Source organism: Oncorhynchus mykiss, chromosome 25 (assembly GCF_057628025.1).
Source record: "Oncorhynchus mykiss isolate SJ-2025 chromosome 25, ASM5762802v1, whole genome shotgun sequence".
Taxonomy (NCBI): Eukaryota; Metazoa; Chordata; class Actinopteri; order Salmoniformes; family Salmonidae; genus Oncorhynchus; species Oncorhynchus mykiss.
The window spans coordinates 30,618,648-30,640,123 of record NC_143046.1 but is presented as its reverse complement, the minus strand read 5'-3'; the positions used below and the strand labels follow the sequence as shown (position 1 = coordinate 30,640,123).

Sequence of the window (21,476 nt, the reverse complement as noted above, 5' to 3'; positions counted from 1 at the left end):
ATTGATGTCAGTCCAGATATGCTGATGTAGACTTTCAGCAGTCTGAGGTGAGAATCCATATTTTCTTCCGCACAGCGTTTTTAGGTGGTTTAGTCTTTTTTGTCCCTCTCTCTCTATGTTCGCTTTATGGGTTGTCCAGTGCATGTTCTTCTGGAAGGTGACTCCAAGGAATTTTGCTTATTTTTCTACTTTTATTGTTTCACCGTAGAGTTTGAGATCTATGGGTTTCCTGTTTTTTTTGCTGGTGCTTCTTGTGAAGAGGACACATTGGGTATTTTGTGGGTTCAATTTTACTCGCCACATGTTAGACCACGACTCGATCCTTTCAATAGACTTCTGGAGTTTTTTTGCAGCAAGTTGAGGACATTTGGAGCTGGACCAGTAGCAGAGGTCATCGGCAAACTGTGAGACTTGACCTATGGTGGGTGGAGGGTAGTAGATATCTGATATGTAGAGTAGAAAGAGTAGCGGACTTAGAACTGCCCCCTGTGGGACACCTGCCTCCGGGGTGAAAGGTGAGGATATTGCTGTGGAGACCTTCACTTTAATTGTACGGTTATGGAGAAAGCTGGTGATGATGTTTCTGATGGAGAGCGGTAGTTTGAGATTGGAGTCTGCGAGCCGGTAACACAGTCCATTGTGCCACATCTTGTCAAATGTTTTCTCTATGTCAAAGAAAACCGCCAGGGTAAGTTCTTTTTTTCTTGAAGTTCCGAAGGATGTCCTCTGACAGTCTTAGAATGTTATCGGTGGTTGATCTTGCTTTCCTGAAGCCAGCTTGGTGGATTCCAAGGAGGCCCATTTCCTCGATGTGGCCGCTCAGTCTTTGGGTGAGTACTCTCTCAAACAGCTTCCCGACATGACTGAGGAGGCTGATTGTTCTATAACTTGTGACGTTGTATGGGTCTTTGCCAGGTTTGTGGATCATTGTGACAACTGCAGATTTCCAAGGTAGGGGAAAGTAGCCTTCCGTGGGACATTCTGTGAAGAGGTTGGAAAGGAGGTGCAGGTATTCATCAGGTGCTTGTTTGATGAGTGTGCTGTCAATGTTGTCTTCCCCTGGTGCTTTTTTTTTTTTTTTTTTCTTCAGGTGAGTCTTGATTTCTTCAACGCTAACAGAGTGGGTGAGGGGATGGTCTACTGGTGTCGGATTTGAGGTGTACACTGTTTTCTGCATTTCTCTGTCGTCGATGGTTTTCCAGTCTTTGTCAAAGAGAGGATCGCCGGGACAAGAATGAACATTTTGTAGGTGGTTTCTGAATAATGTTGCTTTTGTTTCGTTGTCTTCGATGAGTTGGTTTTGAGACTTTAGCACAGGTATGATGTTATTGGTTTTGTCTCCGTTGATTGTTTTGATTTTTTGCCAGAAGGTCCGGGGGTTGGTGTCTGCATCTAGCTCCATTCCAGCCATTACAATCAGTCTGTCTTATAGCTCCTCCCACCAGCATCGATTATCTTGGGTATCCTTAAGTATAGCTACAAAATCCAAATGAGTTGTTAATCTCTTAAAACTGCACTATGCCGAAATCGTTTCGCTTTCAAGTAGAATTAGAAATCTATAGCTCACATTTATGTCAATTTAGTCAGGTCGCCCAAAAAGTGACATATTGCCACTTTAATAATCCATTTATTTTTGTCTGTGAACTTTAATAATGATCAACATAGAGAAAGACAGTTAAAACTCAGTAATACCATTGGACTGGATGAATCCATATTCAGAAGACAGAATATATTTACCACACAATCTAAAGGGGCAGCAGGTAGCCTAGTGGTTAGAGCGTTGGGCCAGTAACGGTTGCTAGATCAAATCCCCGAACTGACAAGGTAAAAAATCTGTCGTTCTGCCCTTGAACAAGGCAGACCCATTGTTCCTAGGCTGTCATTGTCATTGTAAATAAGAATTTGTTCTTAACTGACTTGCCTATTTAAATTGTTAAAAATGAAAGCATAACAGGCATATGTCAAAAAAGCAAGAAAAATGTAAATAACTTTATTAAGAAGGCACATCGACACCGAAAACATCACATTCAGTTGCTTCGGAAGCCATGGTAAAACCTAGATCACATGTGTAATTACTGGCTTATTATTATTCGGAGAATAATAAGAATTAAGAATAATAAGAATTAATTATTCTCCAAACCAAACACAATATGAACAACTTCAGTCAAATGATTCTGGTCATTTAACACATCTCCCCATCAACTCTGAACGTGATTATAAACGTTTTGGACAACATTTTAACATTTTATTCACAGTGCTCTGTTTGTCCCTACCAGTAAAGTTTTTCGAAATAAAAGTGCATTTATGGTCCCTCTGAGTTTGACAATGGAGTACATTGTTACCATCTCGATAGCAAATATTGACATTTTCTACACTGGTAAAGGACATTTGAACCTGAATAACCACACATTTTTATACCACACATTATTTGCCCATGTTGCTAAATACATAATCAAGATCAACTTATTTCATAGTCAACATATGATACATTTTAAATAATAGGCATGATTCACAGCATGTTTAATGCATGAGGTAAAATATGTTTTCCTGGAAATGTATCATAAAGATGTATTTATTATAATACTCCAATCAAGTGTAGACATATGGATTAAATGCTACTAAATGGGACTGTTGTAAGGCCTGACAACCAATCAAATAAATATGAACATTTTCTAAAACATCAGAACGAAAGTTCACTGAACTAAAGATCATTTAAAAGCATGATTCACCTGAGAACATCTAAAAATGAGTTAGTTGACGTTCACTTTCTGCAGGGTTATGGCACTCACATTAAGGGCATCCTCACCTGGCAGAAGCTCTCTCAACAGGAATGAAAGCAGCATCTATTGAAAAGAAAGAGAAGCAAAAGGTGAATCAACATAACTGTACAAGAAAGTCTACAGTACCAGTCAAAAGTTTGGACACACCCACTCATTCAAGGGTTTTTCTTACATTATAGAATAATAGTGAGGACGTCAAAACTATGAATTGAATGTTTCTTCAAATGCAGTCGCAAAAACCATCAAGCGCTATGATGAAACTGGCTCTCAAAGGACCGCCACAGGAAAGGAAGACCCAGAGTTACCTCTGCTGCAGAGAATACGTTCATTAGAGGAGTTAACTGCACCTTAGATTGCAGCCCAAATAAATTACTCAGAGCTCAAGTGACAGACATCTCAACATCAACTGTTCAGAGGAGACTGCGTGAAATTAGGCCTTCGTGGTCGACTTGCTGCAAAGAAACCACTACTAAAGGACACCAGTAAGAAGAAGAGACTTGTTTGAGCCAAGAAACACGAGCAATGGACATTAGACCGGTGGAAATCTGTCCAAATTTGAGATGTTTGGTTCTTTGTGAGATGTAGAGTAGGTGAACGGATGATCTCCGCATATGTGGTTACCGTCGTGAAGCATGGAGGTGGTGTGATGCTGCTTTGCTGGTGACACTGCATGTAATTCATTTAAAATTCAAGGCATACTTAACCAGCATGGCTACCACAGCATTCTGCAGAGATACGCCATCCCATCTAGTTTGCGCTTAGTGGGACTATAATTTGTTTTTCAACAGGACAATGATCCAAAACACACCTCCAGGCTGTGTAAGGGCTATTTGACCAAGGAGAGTGATGGAGTGCTGCATCAGATGACCTGGCCTCAACAATCACCCGACCTCAACCCCATTTAGATGGTTTGGGATGAGTTGGGACCACAGAGTGAAGGAAAAGCAGCCAACAAGTGCTCAGCATGTGTGGGAACTGCTTCAAGACTGTTGGAAAAGCATTCCAGGTGAAGCTATTTGAGAGAATGCCAATAGTGTACAAAGCTGTCATCAATGCTACTTTGAAGAATCTAAAATATATTTTGATTTGTTTAACACTTTTTTGGTTACTACATGATTCCATATGTGTTATTTCATAGTTTTGATGTATTCCCTACCATTCTACAGTGTAGAAAATAGTACAAATAAAGAAAACCCTTGAATGAGTAGGTGTCTAAAACTTTGACTGGTACTGTATATTTTTAGAACATTTGACAGATATCAAATATAGAGAGACAGAACTGCAACATTGATGAGAGGACATTAGGATCTTGACGCCAGAGTTCTCTCTTCCAGTGCTCTCTACAGAAACTCAAGAGGCTAGATACGCACATAGACCAGCTTCTTGTTTTCTTCACAGTCCTGGAAGAGCTTAAATGCTGACTCCATATCGGTCTTCTTCAAGATTAAATAGTTTGAATCTAAAATGAGAACATGTTGTTAGTGAACTGTGACAAACTTCTCAAATTTCTGTCCAAGCATGAAAAGCAGAATTCCAAACATTTAGATAGAAAAAAAACAAAACGCTGTGTATATCACATACATCTGGCATTGATGAGATGGTGAGCTCGGTCTTTGGTTTCATGCTTCTCCTCACTGCTGCGATGGGGTATAGGGCATGTCACCTCCGGCAAGCCCCCGGGCCACTGTTTCTCACGCAGGTTGTCGATATAGGAGGCAATCTGTGCTTCCGTTGGGTTCATATTATTCAAGAAGCTGTTCACTTTCCTAGAGAATATTATAAAAAGTCATGCTGGGATTCTCAAAAGGACAAATGTAGATCATCCTATTACTCTGTCAGTATGACAAACCAGGACTGCAGTGGAAAAATGGGAGAATATTTCACAGTTCTTACTTTTTCAATATCGGCATGACGGGTTTCAAAATCGCATCAAATATGTTCAGAAGGATGGAATTGCCTGGAGGGCAAAGTAGGGTGCTGATTATTACACACTATTAAATGTCATTAATATTCATAACCATCCTCAAAAGGTGACTCTAATTAAAATATAAACATATAAAATGACATTGAACAAAAATATAAATGCAACATGCACCAATATTTTTCTTTTTACTGAGTTATAAAGAAATCAGTCAATTGAAATAAATTCATTGGGCCCTAATCTATGGATTTTACATGACTGGGAATACAGATATGCATCTGTTGGTCACAGACACCATTATTACTTTTTGTTTTGTTTTAAATAGGGGTGTGGATCAGAAACCCAGTCAGTATCTGGTGTGACCAACATTTGCCTCATGCAGTACGACACATCTCCTTCACATAGAGTTGATCAGGCGGTTGACTGTGGCCTGTGGAATGTTGCCCCACTCCTCTTCAATGGCTGTGTGTCGTCGCTGGATATTGGCGGGAACTGGAAAACACTGGTCATACACGTCGATTCAGAGCATCCCAAACCTACAGAATGGGTGACACGTCTGGTGAGTATGCTGGCCATGGAAGAACTGGGACATTTTCAGCCTCCAGGAATTATGTACAGATCCTTGCAACATGGGGCCATTCATTATCATGCTGAAACACGAGGTGATGGCGGCGGATGAATGGCACGACAATGGGCCTCAGGATCTCATCACGGTATCTCTGTGTGTTCAAATCATCATTGATAAAATTATAATTGTGTTCATTGTCCGAAGCATATGCATGCACATTCCATAACCCCACCGCCACCATGGGGCACTCTGTTCACAATGTTGACATCAGCAAACACACCCACACGACACAATACATGTTGCCTACCATCTGCCCGGTACAGTTGAAACCAGGATTCATCTGTGAAGAGCACACTTCTCCAGCTTGCCAGTGGCCATTCGAAGGTGAGTATTTGCCCCCTGAAGTCGGTTACGATACTGAACTGCAATCAAAAAGACCCTGGTGAGGACGACAAGCACGCAGATGAGCTTCCCTGAGACGTTTCAGACAGGTAACAGGTGATCCCTCATGTGAAAAAGCCAGATGTGGAGGTCCTGGGCTGGTGTGATTACAAGTGGTCTTCGGTTGTGAGGCCACTTAGACGTACTGCCAAATTATCTAAAGTGCCATTGGAGGCAGCTTATGGTAGAGAAGTTAACATTAAATTCTCTGGCAACAGCTCTGGTGGACATTCCTGCAGTCAGCATGCCAATTGCAAAAATGTTGACATCTGTGGCACTGTGTTGTGTGACGAAACGGCACATTTTAAAGTGGCCTTTTATTGTCCTCTCACAAGGTGCACCTGTGTAATGACCATACTGTTTAATTAGCTTCTTGAAATGCCACACCTGTCAGGTGGATTGATTATCTTGGCAAAGGAGAAATATTCACTAACAGGGATGTAAACAAATTTGAGAGAAAAATATGAAACCAACATTACATGTTGCACTTATATTTTTGTATTTATATTTTTGTTATTTTTGTTCAGTATACCATTTATTATTTATAAAAAATGTTTTAAAAAATCTCCCCAATTTCGTGATGTCCAATTGGTAGTTAGTCTTGTCTCATCGCTGCAACTCCCGTACGGACTCGGGAGAGGCGAAGGTCGAGAGCCGTGCGTCCTCCGAAACACAACCCAACCAAGCCGCACTGCTTCTTGACACAATGCCTACTTAACCCAGATGCCAGCCTCACCAATGTGTCTGAGGAAACAGTGCACCTGGCAACCGTGTCAGCGTGCACTGCGCCCGGCCCGCCACAGGAGTCGCTAGTGCGCGATGGGACAAGGACATCCCTGCCGACCAAACCGTCTCCTAACCAGGACAACGCTGGGCCAATTGTGCGCCATCCCATGGGTCTCCCAGTCGCGGTCTGCTGCAACAGAGCCTGGACTCGAACCCAGTATACAATTTCAAACAAATTAGGAAGGTAGAACTAACCAGATATTGCTTTCAACAAATCAAAAAGGGCTTTGGTTGCTTCCATTTGCTCCCAGCTGGATTGTTCCTTTTTCAAACACGGTGAGTCTTCTAATTTTGGCTGACTCCCCATTTCATTTCCTTTACTCTTGGGCATCCCTCCTGACATTTTGAAAGTGAGTTTCTCCTTTTTATTCGACTTTCCACCAAAAGGATGTGTTGGACTGACAGCGAGGTCAAATTGCAAGCTTCCATTTTCACTGGAACGTCGCAGTCTACAGAAAGAGTCAGTCTGGTCTTCAGGGGTGTCTGATTTTGTTTGGGCCAGACACTCCTCTGATCTAGATAGCCTTTTGATTGCCATCTTTAGGTGAGAAGTTCTGGGGTTCTCAGATCCCTCGGTTTTGTCTGCATTAACCAAAATGTCAGATTTCTCTATTGGTTCGGTTTCGTCATCTCTGCAGCACTCAATGGAACTGGGTTCTGGAGGAGAATCCTCATCACATTGGGAGATGATGATACATGGGCCCCGGGCCAGGTCATCCCTTGTATCGCCATCCAGGTTCTCAGTTGCAGTTGGGTCTGCAGCCTCCGTTGTGTTGGAATCATCTGGTTTGGTCCCTCTTCCAAGGCTGTTGTGCTTGTCCTGAAAAATTCAATGTGCATTGCAGACCTGGGTTCACATACATGTACATTTGATTATTAAAATTATTGTTTTTGGTATGAGTATGTTTGAGTATGTTTGAGTATGTTTAAATAATGTGAACTAGCTACTACTTCTGTTCGAGGTGTTTTGATGTATTTTCTAATCATTTCCCATAAAAAGCCTACTATTAGAACATTTTTCCAAATACATTATTTCAAATAACAAACAGACCTACTTTCAAATGCATGAGATTATTTGAAAATACAGAGTATTTTGTTTTTCTTACACTTTTTACCCCTTTTTTCTTCCCAATTTCGTGGTATCCAATTGGTAGTTCCAGTCTTGTCCCATCGCTGCAACTCCCGTACGGACTCGGGAGAGGCGAAGGTCTAGAGCCATGCATTGTCCAAAAAACAACCCCGTCAAGCCGCACTGCTTCTTGACACACTGCTTGCTTAACCCGGAAGCCAGCCGCACCAATGTGTAGGAGGAAACGCTGTACAGCTGGCGACCAAAGTTGCGGCCGGCTGCAACACAGCCTGGGATTGAACCCGGGTCTGTAGTGACACCTCTAGCACCGCGATGCAGTGCCTTAGGAGGCCAGGTATTTAGTTTAAAAAATATATACAAATACCCAAATACTTACTTTCAAATGTCTTTGAAAGTTGTGCATTGAAACACTATCACAAATACTGACTGACTGCTAGAGACTCACAACTGGTTTGGTTTATTAATCCACCAGCAGAGGGCATCATTTGCCATTTGTGGTGACACTGACATGATACAAGACGACCTGGCTTGCAGGCCTTGCTCAACAGGTTATTAAAATGCCTACCTCATCCTCCTCTTGGCCCGGAGTCAGGAAGTAGGCCAGGCCACTGAAGAGGCCCCACACTTCCCCCACATGATCCTCTTCAACCAGCAGCTTGTCCAGAGGACACAGAAACTGAAACACTGGCTGAGTGTGGCCCACTAGATCATCAGACACCAGCTCCTGGAAAGGACATTTATTTTTATCATATCAGATCACCTATCTGTGTTAATTTATGCTCTTACCTGAAGTATGCCAGTGTACCTGTAAGAAGTGCTTGATTGACTTTTTGGCTTCTTTAAAATCCTCACTGATGTTCACCACAGTACTCTCTTCTAACACGGATAGGGAGGGTAAAGTAGCAGAGTCCTAAAACAAACAATCCAAACAAGGGAAAAATATTAATAAAATATAAATTGTATGATCTGTAGATAAGAGCGTCTGCTAAATGACTCAAATGTAAATCTGGACCCATATTGAGGATGCAAAAGGGGGACCAGTGTCAGAAGAGACTATACACTCAAGACTATTAGCATTGGTTGTATCTGTGCAACATCCATACGATGTCAGAGATAAATGAAACAGTACGGTATCTGTTACATCCACAAGTCCTGCAGCGGTCTGTTTTGACAACAGTGCTGTGGTTTTGTCATCTTGAGACCCAACAAAATAAGGAAGTTACCATTGGTCTCATTTCTCAATAACCTTTTACACTGAATTAATTCAATACCAAACAGCATAGTGGCTTTACATCATTTCATTGGCCATGAGGTTACATAGTGAAATGATACCTTGTGCAACACAATAGCAACAATACAATATCCCTCTTCATAATTCCCTAACCTGCCATAGGTTGCGGAAGTGGATGATGTCTGTTTGGGTCTTCCTCACGTTCCAGTGAAGGTTTTCAGGGTTGTCCCTCTCCTCCAGGTGAACTGTAAAACACAGTTCCTCGTTTTCCCTCTCCACCTACAGACAGTAACATCTTACTTTACACACCATTCTGGCACAAACAGGTAACAGAACGACCAAGGACATGTCTTCACACAGCTCAGTTTCATAACTAACAGTAGTTACATTCAAAGCATTCCACAGTGACTTGTGTGCGATTAGTGACTTACACAAGGGACGCTGACAGCCCAGTGGCCAACCCGCCACAGCTCATACGACAGATTGAATTCCATCATATCCTCTTGTACACTGTTCCAGTAGCTCTCCAGATCACTGTCCTCCTGGTGAAACAAGCCAATGACAAAATAAAAATGTCAGCCGTGTTATATTTCATCCTCAGTTTGATACTTAATGTTACCAGACTATAAATAGAACAATGTTTAGGGAGGAGAGAGGACATTCAGAAATAATATTCTATTGGATAGATGGCAAAACATGTACTGTCTGTACGTATGCACTGTCTTCAGCACTGTCTTTAGAAATCAGTTGAATTGCTATTTAAAAAAAAGGCTAGAACAGGGTGAATAGTGCAGTGATGACTGCAGAGCTGCTCTTTCTGGTGCAGTGTCCTTACATTGTCAGAGTCCTGCTGGTTCCGGATGGAGCCCTCCCGGCTACTCCCTTCAGTTTCGTTTGATGGACGACCCTGGATAGACATGGCCATGACAACCAGCGCCTGCTCCCTTTTCTTCATCTTCTCCCTTTTAGCATTCTTCAATCTCATCTTGTCAAGGAATTTAGACCAGCCTTCCTTCAATTTGTTAGCTGGAAAAACACCCATATCTGATTAGCTAAGTGTCAACCTTTTTCATTGCCCTTTTCTATGTCACAAGTTGACTGCAAACTGTGATAACTTTAAGGCAGGGGAAAGAAAAACACACAGAATAAACTGGACATTTTAATTAGCCTAGTGATGGTTTCAAATACACAAATACCCTCACCTTTCTTTTTGGACTTGCTGTCACTGGTTTGCACATCCTCTGTTTCTTCCTGCGTCCTAAAAAGACCACCAAACAAAATCAAAGCACAATTTCTTTCTGTGTTCTCTGCACCCGTGCAGCACTGAAGTGTGTTTATTAAAGACAAGAGAGGCAGCCTGGTAGGAAAAGGTCCACTCACGCTCCACTGGCCTGGCTCTCCAGGGAGGCTGGAGAGGCCCTGTCAGAGTGGGACTCACACAGATCCGCCACAGAGCTTTTACGGGTCGCTCCATCCAGCTGACTCACCACCAGCTGGTTGAGGTTGTCAGGGTCTGAGAGCCAACGCACCAGCAGGTCCAGTACTGAGGGCATGGATGACAAAGTCAATGTGATACCTACTACAGAGTAAAACCACATAGTAGTGGGACAAAACCATGTTCAATAAATACTAAACAAAAAATATAAACTGCCCCATGTTTCATGAGCTGAAATAAAATATCTAATTTGGGAAGCTTATTTCTCTTAAATCTTGTGCACAAATTAGTTTATATCCCTGTTAGTGAGCATTTCTCCTTGCTAAGATAATCAATCCACCTGACTGGTGTGGCATTTCGAGAAGCTGATTAAACAGAATGGTAATTACACAGATGCACCTTGTGCTTGGGACAATAAAAGGCCATTCTAAAATGTGCAGTTGTCTCACATAGGTATCTTTTGGTTATCACTACGGCAACAGCTTCCAGGAACGACACAATATTTACATCTTACAGTTATTCTGAAAATAAGCAAAAGGAACAAATGACAGATGTCTCAAATTGGGGGAGCATGCAATTGGCATACTGACTGCATGAATGTCCAATAGAGCTGTTGCCAGAGAATTAAATGTACATTTCTTAACATAAGCCGCCTCCAACGTTGTTTTAGAGAATTTGGCAATACGTCCATCTGGATTCACAACCTTAAACTACTAGTATGGCATCGTGTGGGCGAGCGGTTTACTGATGTCAACATTGTGAAAAGAGAACCCAATGGTGGCGGTGGGATTATGGTATGGGCATAAGTTACAGACAATGAACACAATTGCATTTTATCGATGGCAATTTAAATCCACAGAGATGTCATGACGAGATCCTGAGGCCCGTTGTTGTGCCATTCATCCGCCACCATCACCTCATGTTTCAGCATGATAATGCACAGCCCCATGTCGCTAGGATCTGTACATAATTTCTGGAAGCTGAAAATGTTCCAGTTCTTTCATGGCCTGCATACTCACCAGACATTTCTGCCATTGAGAATGTTGGGGATGCTCTGGATCGCGGTGTACAACAGTGTGTTCCAGTTCCCGCCAATACCAAGCAATTTTGCACAGCCATTGAAGAGAACAACCTTCCACAGGCCACAATCAAAAGCCTGATCAACTCTATGTGAAGGAGATGCGTCACGCTGCATGAGGCGGCGTGGTCACACCAGATACGAACTCGTTTTCTGATCCACGTCCCTACATTTTGTTTAAGGTATCTGTAACCAACAGACGCATATCTGTATTCTCAGTCAAGTGAAATCTATAAATTAGGCCCTAATGAATTTATTTCATTTGACTGATTTCCTTATATGAACTGCAACTCAGTAAAATCTTTGAAATTGTTGCATGTTGCGTTTCTATTTTTGCTCAGTATATATAGGTAAAAAGCAGACACACTTTGGCTCAGAATAACAGACCATTAAGGAGAACCTTTCCAACTTGTTTCACTTTTATACCAATGGCCACCTCCAGTATCCACCATTATCCACGTCTCCCAGGTTTAAAAAAAATGGTGTTAACGGTCAAGTTTCACTGAACATTATTGAGACTCAATTAAGGTTACAGGTGCAGAAGACAGAAGTTAAATGTTTTATCTACAACAGTTAAACACCCTTACCATTACAAAGCCATAAATGTAAATTATCCAAGCCGTTTCACTGGCTCCTGTGATCAGAGCCACTGACCATTATATATATATATATATATATATATATATATATATATATATTTTATTGTCACATAGGTGCAGTGAAATGTGTTCTACATTATCTGCAGGTTTCAACAACACATTGTGTTAGCTTTCCTCTAAGGATAGCCCTAGTTTAGTAACAGTATGTGCAGTATTTCTAACCTCTATCCTTTACTTATCATGATAGAATGATAAGAAACAATGGTTTCATGCTAATTTCTTCTTTTTTCAAAACTTCCGCAATGTGCTGAGAGAATTACATGAGGCACTGATAGGCCTATATTGTGGAGCTTACCTTTTAAGGCAACTATCTCATTTAAGGCACAGTGGCTGACTGCCAGTCCCCATAGGGACTGGGGTAAAAGGTTTCGCACCAGTGCTTCAGAGAACACTCGGAGAACTTCAACCTCCTCTCCTCTAGAGCGGAACAATGGTTTTCTGACACACGGAGAGAGAGAACAAAACAGACAGACAATATTAATAAAAATAGTCTATTTGGAATAATGACAAAGTGAGCAACAATACCTAGATTGATGATATCAGGACAGAGGACAACACATTGAAAAGCGAGACATTCTATCACCGCAATACTTCATACAGGCCATTCTTCCATCATGTGACAACCTGCATAGTACCCTAGGTCACATTAAATCTATATATTTTTTTTTTTAAGTTTGAAATTCAGAACTGAGGATGTTAATGATTTATCCAATAAATCCAAAATGCCTTCCTAACCATCTAAATAAACATGCCCCATTCAAGAAATTTAGAACCAGGAACAGATATAGCCCTTGGTTCTCCCCAGACCTGACTGCCCTTAATCAACACAAAAACGTCCTATGGCGTTCTGCATTAGCATCGAACAGCCCGAACAGCCCGAACAGCCCCCGTGATATGCAGCTGTTCAGGGAAGCTAGAAACCATTATACACAGGCAGTTAGAAAAGCCAAGGCTAGCTTTTTCAAGCAGAAATTTGCTTCTTGCAACACTAACTCAAAAAAGTTCTGGGACACTGTAAAGTCCATGGAGAATAAGAACACCTCCTCCCAGCTGCCCACTGCACTGAAGATAGGAAACACTGTCACCACTGATAAATCCACCATAATTGAAAATTTCAATAAGCATTTTTCTACTGCTGGCCATGCTTTCCACCTGGCTACTCCTACCCCTGTCAACAGCACTGCACCCCCAACAGCAACTCGCCCAAGCCTTCCCCATTTCTCCTTCTCCCAAATCCATTCAGCTGATGTTCTGAAAGAGCTGCAAAATCTGGACCCCTACAAATCAGCCGGGCTAGACAATCTGGACCCTTTCTTTCTAAAATTATCTGCCGAAATTGTTGCCACCCCTATTACTAGCCTGTTCAACCTCTCTTTCGTGTCGTCTGAGATTCCCAAAGATTGGAAAGCAGCTGCGGTCATCCCCCTCTTCAAAGGGGGGGACACTCTTGACCCAAACTGCTACAGACCTATATCTATCCTACCATGCCTTTCTAAGGTCTTCGAAAGCCAAGTCAACAAACAGATTACCGACCATTTCGAATCTCACCATACCTTCTCTGCTATGCAATCTGGTTTCAGAGCTGGTCATGGGTGCACCTCAGCCACGCTCAAGGTCCTAAACGATATCTTAACCGCCATCGATAAGAAACATTACTGTGCAGCCGTATTCATTGATCTGGCCAAGGCTTTCGACTCTGTCAATCACCACATCCTCATCGGCAGACTCAACAGCCTTGGTTTCTCAAATGATTGCCTCGCCTGGTTCACCAACTACTTCTCTGATAGAGTTCAGTGTGTCAAATCTGAGGGTCTGTTGTCCGGACCTCTGGCAGTCTCTATGGGGGTGCCACAGGGTTCAATTATTGGACCGACTCTCTTCTCTGTATACATCAATGAGGTCGCTCTTGCTGCTGGTGAGTCTCTGATCCACCTCTACGCAGACGACACCATTCTGTATACTTCCGGCCCTTCTTTGGACACTGTGTTAACAACCCTCCAGGCAAGCTTCAATGCCATACAACTCTCCTTCCGTGGCCTCCAACTGCTCTTAAATACAAGTAAAACTAAATGCATGCTCTTCAACCGATCACTACCTGCACCTACCCGCCTGTCCAACATCACTACTCTGGACGGCTCTGACTTAGAATACGTGGACAACTACAAATACTTAGGTGTCTGGTTAGACTGTAAACTCTCCTTCCAGACCCATATCAAACATCTCCAATCCAAAGTTAAATCTAGAATTGGCTTCCTATTTCGCAACAAAGCATCCTTCACTCATGCTGCCAAACATACCCTTGTAAAACTGACCATCCTACCAATCCTCGACTTTGGCGATGTAATTTACAAAATAGCCTCCAATACCCTACTCAACAAACTGGATGCAGTCTATCACAGTGCAATCCGTTTTGTCACCAAAGCCCCATATACTACCCACCATTGCGACCTGTACGCTCTCGTTGGTTGGCCCTCGCTTCATACTCGTCGCCAAACCCACTGGCTCCATGTCATCTACAAGACCCTGCTAGGTAAAGTCCCCCCTTATCTCAGCTCGCTGGTCACCATAGCATCTCCCACCTGTAGCACACGCTCCAGCAGATATATCTCTCTAGTCACCCCCAAAACCAATTCTTTCTTTGGCCGTCTCTCTTTCCAGTTCTCTGCTGCCAATGACTGGAACGAACTACAAAAATCTCTGAAACTGGAAACACTTATCTCCCTCACTAGCTTTAAGCACCAACTGTCAGAGCAGCTCACAGATTACTGCACCTGTACATAGCCCACATATAATTTAGCCCTATCAACTACCTCTTTCCCAACTGTATTTAATTTATTTATTTATTTTGCTCCTTTGCACCCCATTATTTTTATTTCTACTTTGCACATTCTTCCATTGCAAAACTACCATTCCAGTGTTTTACTTGCTATATTGTATTTACCTTGCCACCAAGGCCTTTTTTTGCCTTTACCTCCCTTCTCACCTCATTTGCTCACATTGTATATAGACTTGTTTATACTTTATTATTGACTGTATGTTTGTTTTACTCCATGTGTAACTCTGTGTTGTTGTATCTGTCGAACTGCTTTGCTTTATCTTGGCCAGGTCGCAATTGTAAATGAGAACTTGTTCTCAACTTGCCTACCTGGTTAAATAAAGGTAAAATAAAAATAAATAAAAAAATCCAAAACAATCACATATACATAAACCACTTCAACAGTATAGGCAAGCGATACAGCTGTAGAACGGCAACTCAATATGGGTGATGCCATAATCTATTGCTTCTATTGATATTCTACTAGCGACTGCAGGAGAGCTGTATTACCTATGAGACTGTTTGGCATTATGGAGGTGCTGGGTCAGGATGCGAATGCAGCCCACACTTGCAGCACAGACATCAAAGTCTTTGCCTCTGCTGATGACTTGATCGATGACTTGGTCAAACTCCTTCCACAGCACCTGGTGCAGGAGCTGACTGTCACAGGGCCCAGGGACGCTGTACCAGGGGAGGACTAGCTGGGCGTAGGCACAGTCAAACACTGGGGAAAACGTACACTCAAAATCAACAAAGGCTAAATAGTTGGCAAAGACAAAAAAAAATATTGTACATTTAGAGTGCATTCGGAAAGTATTCAGACCCCTTCACTTTTTCCACATTTTGATACATTACAGCCTTATTCTAAATGTGATTATTTTATTGTTTATCCGTCATCAATCTACACACAATAGCCCATAATGACGAAGCCAAAACTGGTTGAGACATTTTTGCATATGTATTAAAAATAAAAAACAGAAATACCTTATTTGCATAAGTATTCAGACCCTTTGCTTTGAGACTCGAAATTTGGCTCAGGTGCATTAGGTTTTCATTGATCATCCTTGAGATGTTTCTACAACTTGAAGTCCACCTGTGGTAAATTCAATTGATTGGACATGATTTGGAAAGGCACACACCTGTCTATATAAAAAGGTCCCACAGTTGACAGTGCATGTCAGAGCAAAAATCAAGCTGCGAGGTCAAAGGAATTGTACCTTGAGCTCCGAGACAGGATTGTGGCGAGGCACAGATCTGGGGAAGGGAACCAAAAAACATTCTGCAGAATTGAAGGTCCCCATGAACATGGTGGCCTCCATTCTTAAATAGAAGTTTGGAACCACCAAGACTCTTCCTAGAGCTGGCCGCCTGGCCAAACTGAGCAATCAAGGAGAAGGGCCTTGGTCAGGGAGGTGACCAAGAACCCGATGGTTAGTCTGACAGAGCTCCTGAGTTCCTCTGTGGAGATGGGAGAACTTTCCAGAAGGACAACTAATCTCTGCAGCACTCCACCAATCAGGCCTTTATGGTAGAGTGGCAAGACGGATGCCACTCCTCAGTAAAAGGCACATGAAAGCCCGCTTGGAGTGTGACAAAAGGAACCTAAAGGACTCTCAGACCATGAGAAAAAAGGTTCTCTGGTCTGATGAAACAAAGATTGAACACTTTTGCCTGAATGCCAAGTGTCACGTCTGGAGGAAACCAGGCACCACTCATCACCTGGCCAATCCATGTGTCATTGAGTGGCCCAGCCAGAGCCCGGACTTGAAACTGATCGAACATCTCTGGAGAGACCTGAAAATAGCTGTGCAGCCACGCTATCCATCTAACCCGACAGAGCTTGAGAGGATCTGCAGAGAAGAATGGAATTAACTCCCCAAATACAGGTGTGCCAAGCTTGTAGTGTCATACCCAAGAACACCCGAGGCTGTAACTGCTGCCAAAGGTGCTTCAACAAAGTACTGAGTAAAGGGTCTGAATACTCATGTAAATGTGATATTGCAGGTTTTGTTTTTATATACATTTGCAACCATTTCTAAAAACCTGTTTTTGCTTTGTCATTATGGGGAATTGTGTGTAGTTTGAGGGGGGGGGACCGATTTAATACAATTTAAAATAAGGCTGTAACGTAACAAAATGTGGAAAAAGTGAAGGGGTCTGAATACTTTCTGAACACACTTCAAAAGAGCCCTGAGTATTGTAAGTGAAAGGCTACATTTGGTACTTATGATTTATTCAAAGGTGTAGGTTGAAGTGAGCTGGGAAATTCATTTTAGCAGGATTATCAAAAACACTTCCCGACAGAAAACAGTCCAAACTGGTCTGAGCATGCCTTATACAAAATATGCCAACCAACTCGTTCCAAGCAGAGCTTGGTAAAGCAACACCCGCTTTCCATAATCCACAGCACAGCACATTGACAGAGTTATTTTTGTGTCTATTGCCTCAACATCTTTGTCACCCAAGCCCCAGATCATGTAACATGAGATATGTCTGCAGCTGCATTTGCTATCCTATTCAACTGTGTCACAGAATACAGAAGAACTACATGTGGCTGACCAAGTACACTAAGGAAAAGGGCAGAGTGTTTTGGTTATTTCATCCTTGATCTTAACAATAGACTCCGCTTTACAAATCTCTTACCCTGGCAGAAAACCTGACGGGATTACTTTTTTTTTTTAAATGTCTAGGAACATTCTGGCAAGATCTCAAATTATGCAGAGGAAAATTGCACACCTTGCTGAAGAGATCTCTTCACATGGGGAAACTGTCTCTCCTGTGATGTTTCAGCTTTAGTGCTTGTTGTATCAGTCACATCACAACCTAAATGGTCGGTGGTTTCCTGTAAGACATTTCAGATACATTACAGTAGAGTTCAGTACAGTAAAGAGTACAGTACAGGGCACAGTAAAGAGGTGAATATAGTGTTTGGACATCATTAATTCCATGTAGATTAAGTAGAAAGATGGCATAGGTTCATTTTCAATGTAAAAGGACGCATGAGCACTAACATGTGAAGTTGGGTGTCAAATGACTGGGTGTCAGTTTGACTTATTAAAAAAAGGGGTCTTAGAAAACATCGAGCAGGGGGAAAAAAGGTAAAAAGGTATTATCAATACATCAAAACCAGTGGGGGCTGCTGAGGGGAGGCCGGCTCATAACAATGGCTGCAACAGAGCATATAGAATTGCATCAAACGCATGGTGTATTTTGATGTATTTGATACCGTTCCAGCTCTTCCGCTCCAGTCACTACCACGAGCCTGTTTTCTTTAATTAAGGTGCCACCAACCTCCTGTGATCAAAACACTACCATGTTGAAGTAAAGACCGCTGTCAATTCAAATCAACACATATTTAGTTTAGTAACATTTTTTCCCGCCTTCTGTATGTTTAAGACACGTTGCCTTGTGCCTTGAAATTCTGTTACCAAAAACCCACATACCTTCAAGGTATTTCCTAATTTCTCTCCTTCATGAGGGAGGATAATGAAAGTTCACAGAAGTAACAAGGTAGACCTATCAATTAGTTATAGTGTTGTTACTGATATCAATTTTGTTGATAATTTATTAAATGATTAAAACTAGAAATTCTGTTACCAAATCGCTAACAGAATTTTGGAAAAATCTGTAATGGAATCTCTGCAATTGAGCAACAATGGGAAATCATAGTAGTCAACGCCGGACGTCCATGGACATTGACAAGCAGATTTCAACACCCACAGACGCCTGGACCGGCATAAATTTGGCCCTAACATAGACGGCCATGATAGGTTCAGATTTGGTTCGGTAAATCTGAACCAACCATAGACGTCTTGTAAACTTGTTTCACAAGTTTGGGCAGCACTGTATAGTACAATAGAGTTTAGTAGAGTAGAATAGAGTTCAGTACAGTGCACAGTAGAGAACACTTCAGTTGAATACACTACAATGTACTGTACTCTACTATGCAATACCCTACTGAGCTTTACTTTGATTTTAAGACTTGTGAAACATGATAGTCTATGATAGGTTAAGACTTGGCCCAGTCCGGACCAACATCATTTGTTCTTGTTTGGTGGCAGAGCTCAAATAAAGCTGCAATATGTCACTTTTTTGGAGACCTGACCAAATTCACATAGAAATGTATGTTATAGATCTGTCATTCTCATTGAAAGCAAGTTTAAGAACCGGTAGATCTGTTCTGTGTGCTATTTCTACGCTATGCTATTTTTGCATAGTGCAGCTTTAAAATAATAGCCAGTCTGTAGAATAATACCTAAATAGGCAAAGAAGGATATTGCATATGTCTACCTTTGCATAACAGGTAGAAGTTTTGGATACATCACAATGAAGAGAACGACTTTCGTATCCATAATTATGCATTTCTGTGTAGTACACATCAGGGACCCATGGTGAAATTACATTTCCGCAAGTCTATTACCAGGTGTCAGTCCACTTCACTTAGCGAAGTTTAAAGGTGCTACACATAGGACTTATATTTATTTGTCCCTAATATACCGGGCGCTAATAAAGCCTAACCGTGGAGGTGTCATAACACCTAGCGGTCAAATATTTAAATTATTCCAATCGGTTTTCACCATTCATTTTTTCCATAGGAGATTTTACAAACACTTAAAATAAGGGCTGTGTTTCTTGTAGGCTTACCCTGGTGTGACATTTTAATAACCATGTAAATCTCTCGGACAAGGGGACTTTTATCAATATTCTCTGCAGCGGCATCTGTTGTCAAAATGTTCTGACTTTGTGGTTGTGTTATCTAGCGGAAATCGCTCTGTCATTTCCTGGTTGCTAAAATACTGTTGGCTCAATTTCAGTTCATGAAAAAAAAAAACAAGCACTGAATCGAGTAGGGAAGCATTGCACCATCTAAATCGCAAAAAAGTTTTCACAGATGTTTGAAGCTGGTGGACCAAAACCACCCACCACCTTAAAACAGGTGATGTTATTGAAAATATATTTCACAGCGATTTAGATGGTACAAGGATTACTGGGCTAGGGGACACCATTATTTCGCGGGTGTTATCATTGCGCTCCTTTCATCACCCATGTATCACCTTATTTTCCCCTTCACTTGTAAAAATATGGGCAATTTGCCACCAGCTATATATAGGACATGAGGAGGTCCATGTCAATAACTTTCCATTTAAATTTTATGCGTTTCATTTGACCCCACAACTACTACAACTGCAATGTTTCATTGGCTAACGACTTAATAGATTGCAGACAGGCAATCAGTTGAAATATTAAAATGTTTGGTGGTATTAATGAGTGAACATTGACATCACTGACATGAATCATGAACTGGTTACATTGTTTCTGTCATTATGTAAACAAAAGTAACGTGCATGGCTCACTTGCCCTGTTACATTGAATCTCATTATGAGCGTTAAATTGTAGCAATGATGAGCTCTCGTGCAGATGAAACAGTAACACTTTACTGCAATTGAATAGTCAGTCATGACAAATGTATAGAATATTTAAATTACCTGGAATAAATGTTCTTCAGCCACATCGTCTGTCTGAGTTCCGCTTTCCCGTCTGGTCTTTATTAAAACATTTGGGGTTGATTGCCAAAATAGTAAACATAAAGCAATTTGAGCCGCTACTTGTCCGCGGTCAAATAAATACCACACAAACCCAAGAATGATGGCAATAGAGAAGCGCAACAGGTACATGTTCTATCTTTTCAAGACGTCAGTCTCATTTATTCAACTATTAAGTTTCCATTCAGGTAGCTATTCAAAGTTTTAGTCTAGGTCTTCATCTATAAAAACATTCATTCGTAGAGGAAAGGCAAAGGTCATTTTCAACTTGCTTGTCTTGATAAAACATTGAAAGAAAAGAACTATACACCCTGAGGAGTGCTCGTGCTCTTCTTCTTCTCCTTCAAAGTTTTATGGCAGACTACACCGACTGGTGTATTGCCGCCGCCACTTCTTCTTCTTCTTCGATGGGGTTTAACGGCGGTTGGCATCCAATGTTAATGGTGCATTACCGTCACCAGCTGGACCGGGTATTGAATAAGAAAAACAAAAAAAAAACATTCCATATTGCCGCCACCTACAGTACCGGGTATTCTTCTTTGATATTATGTCTGTCGGCAAACAAATTATATAGGTGCATGCCGCCACCTACTGCTTTGGCTGTATATGAGGGTTCTGATCAAAGTGAGTTTTTTGGTTGGGTATGTAACTGATTATGGCATGGCAGGCCATCTGTTGGGAGAAGGGTGCAATTGTGGACTGCAATTTGGGGGCGTTCCTGCATGTGGCCATTCCTGCATCTGCAAAAAACACTCTTTATACTTTTATTAGTCCATTATTAAGTTAGGACAGGCATTCTGTGGGTGGCACTGTGTGCTCTTTTTGAAGGATGGGTCCCAGTCTCTCGGGGGCCCTGGGATCCGGGGGGATGGGCTGGAGTACCGGTCACTGGGATGACAACCCATTTGGGATGGGAAGAGGTTTTATCATATGCAAAAGTGGAGAACAATTGGAGGTTTACTTAGTAGCAATGCAAATATCATGGTACAGCTATATGGACACTCAGTCATGACTTTTTAATAATAAGCTTACAAACATATCTTATGATAAATCGAATTGAAACTTGTATCTCATTATGGTAAATGGTGAAATAAGTAAAGTCAGTTGTAATTGTAATGACTTAGCAGAT

At 41.7% G+C, this 21,476-nt stretch overlaps 1 protein-coding gene across 10 annotated transcripts; it reads right to left on the bottom strand.

Annotated features, from left to right (window-relative positions):
• Window positions 1-1,961: 1,961 nt before the first annotated feature.
• LOC110504973 (uncharacterized) lies at window positions 1,962-20,914 on the bottom strand. Of its 10 annotated transcripts, none has more exons than XR_016491652.1 (18): window positions 20,291-20,914; window positions 17,541-17,646; window positions 15,315-15,528; window positions 12,285-12,427; window positions 10,198-10,360; window positions 10,020-10,075; window positions 9,653-9,843; window positions 9,249-9,359; window positions 8,971-9,096; window positions 8,392-8,496; window positions 8,152-8,310; window positions 6,692-7,316; window positions 5,577-5,708; window positions 5,006-5,420; window positions 4,674-4,737; window positions 4,362-4,546; window positions 4,151-4,239; window positions 1,962-2,843 (listed from the first exon to the last, which is right to left on the bottom strand). XR_016491652.1 is itself a non-coding variant. In XM_021583889.3 (16 exons), exons 1-16 carry the CDS (start codon window positions 20,477-20,479, stop codon window positions 2,751-2,753), a joined length of 2,619 nt encoding a protein of 872 aa, XP_021439564.3. In that variant the 5' UTR covers window positions 20,480-20,914; the 3' UTR covers window positions 1,962-2,750. The 10 variants fall into 10 exon arrangements, 2 of the variants coding, with proteins under 2 accessions (XP_021439564.3, XP_036825666.2); XR_016491654.1 differs by having other exon boundaries at window positions 5,069-5,420; XR_016491655.1 differs by having other exon boundaries at window positions 5,006-5,237.
• Between the last annotated feature and the right edge of the window lie 562 nt (window positions 20,915-21,476).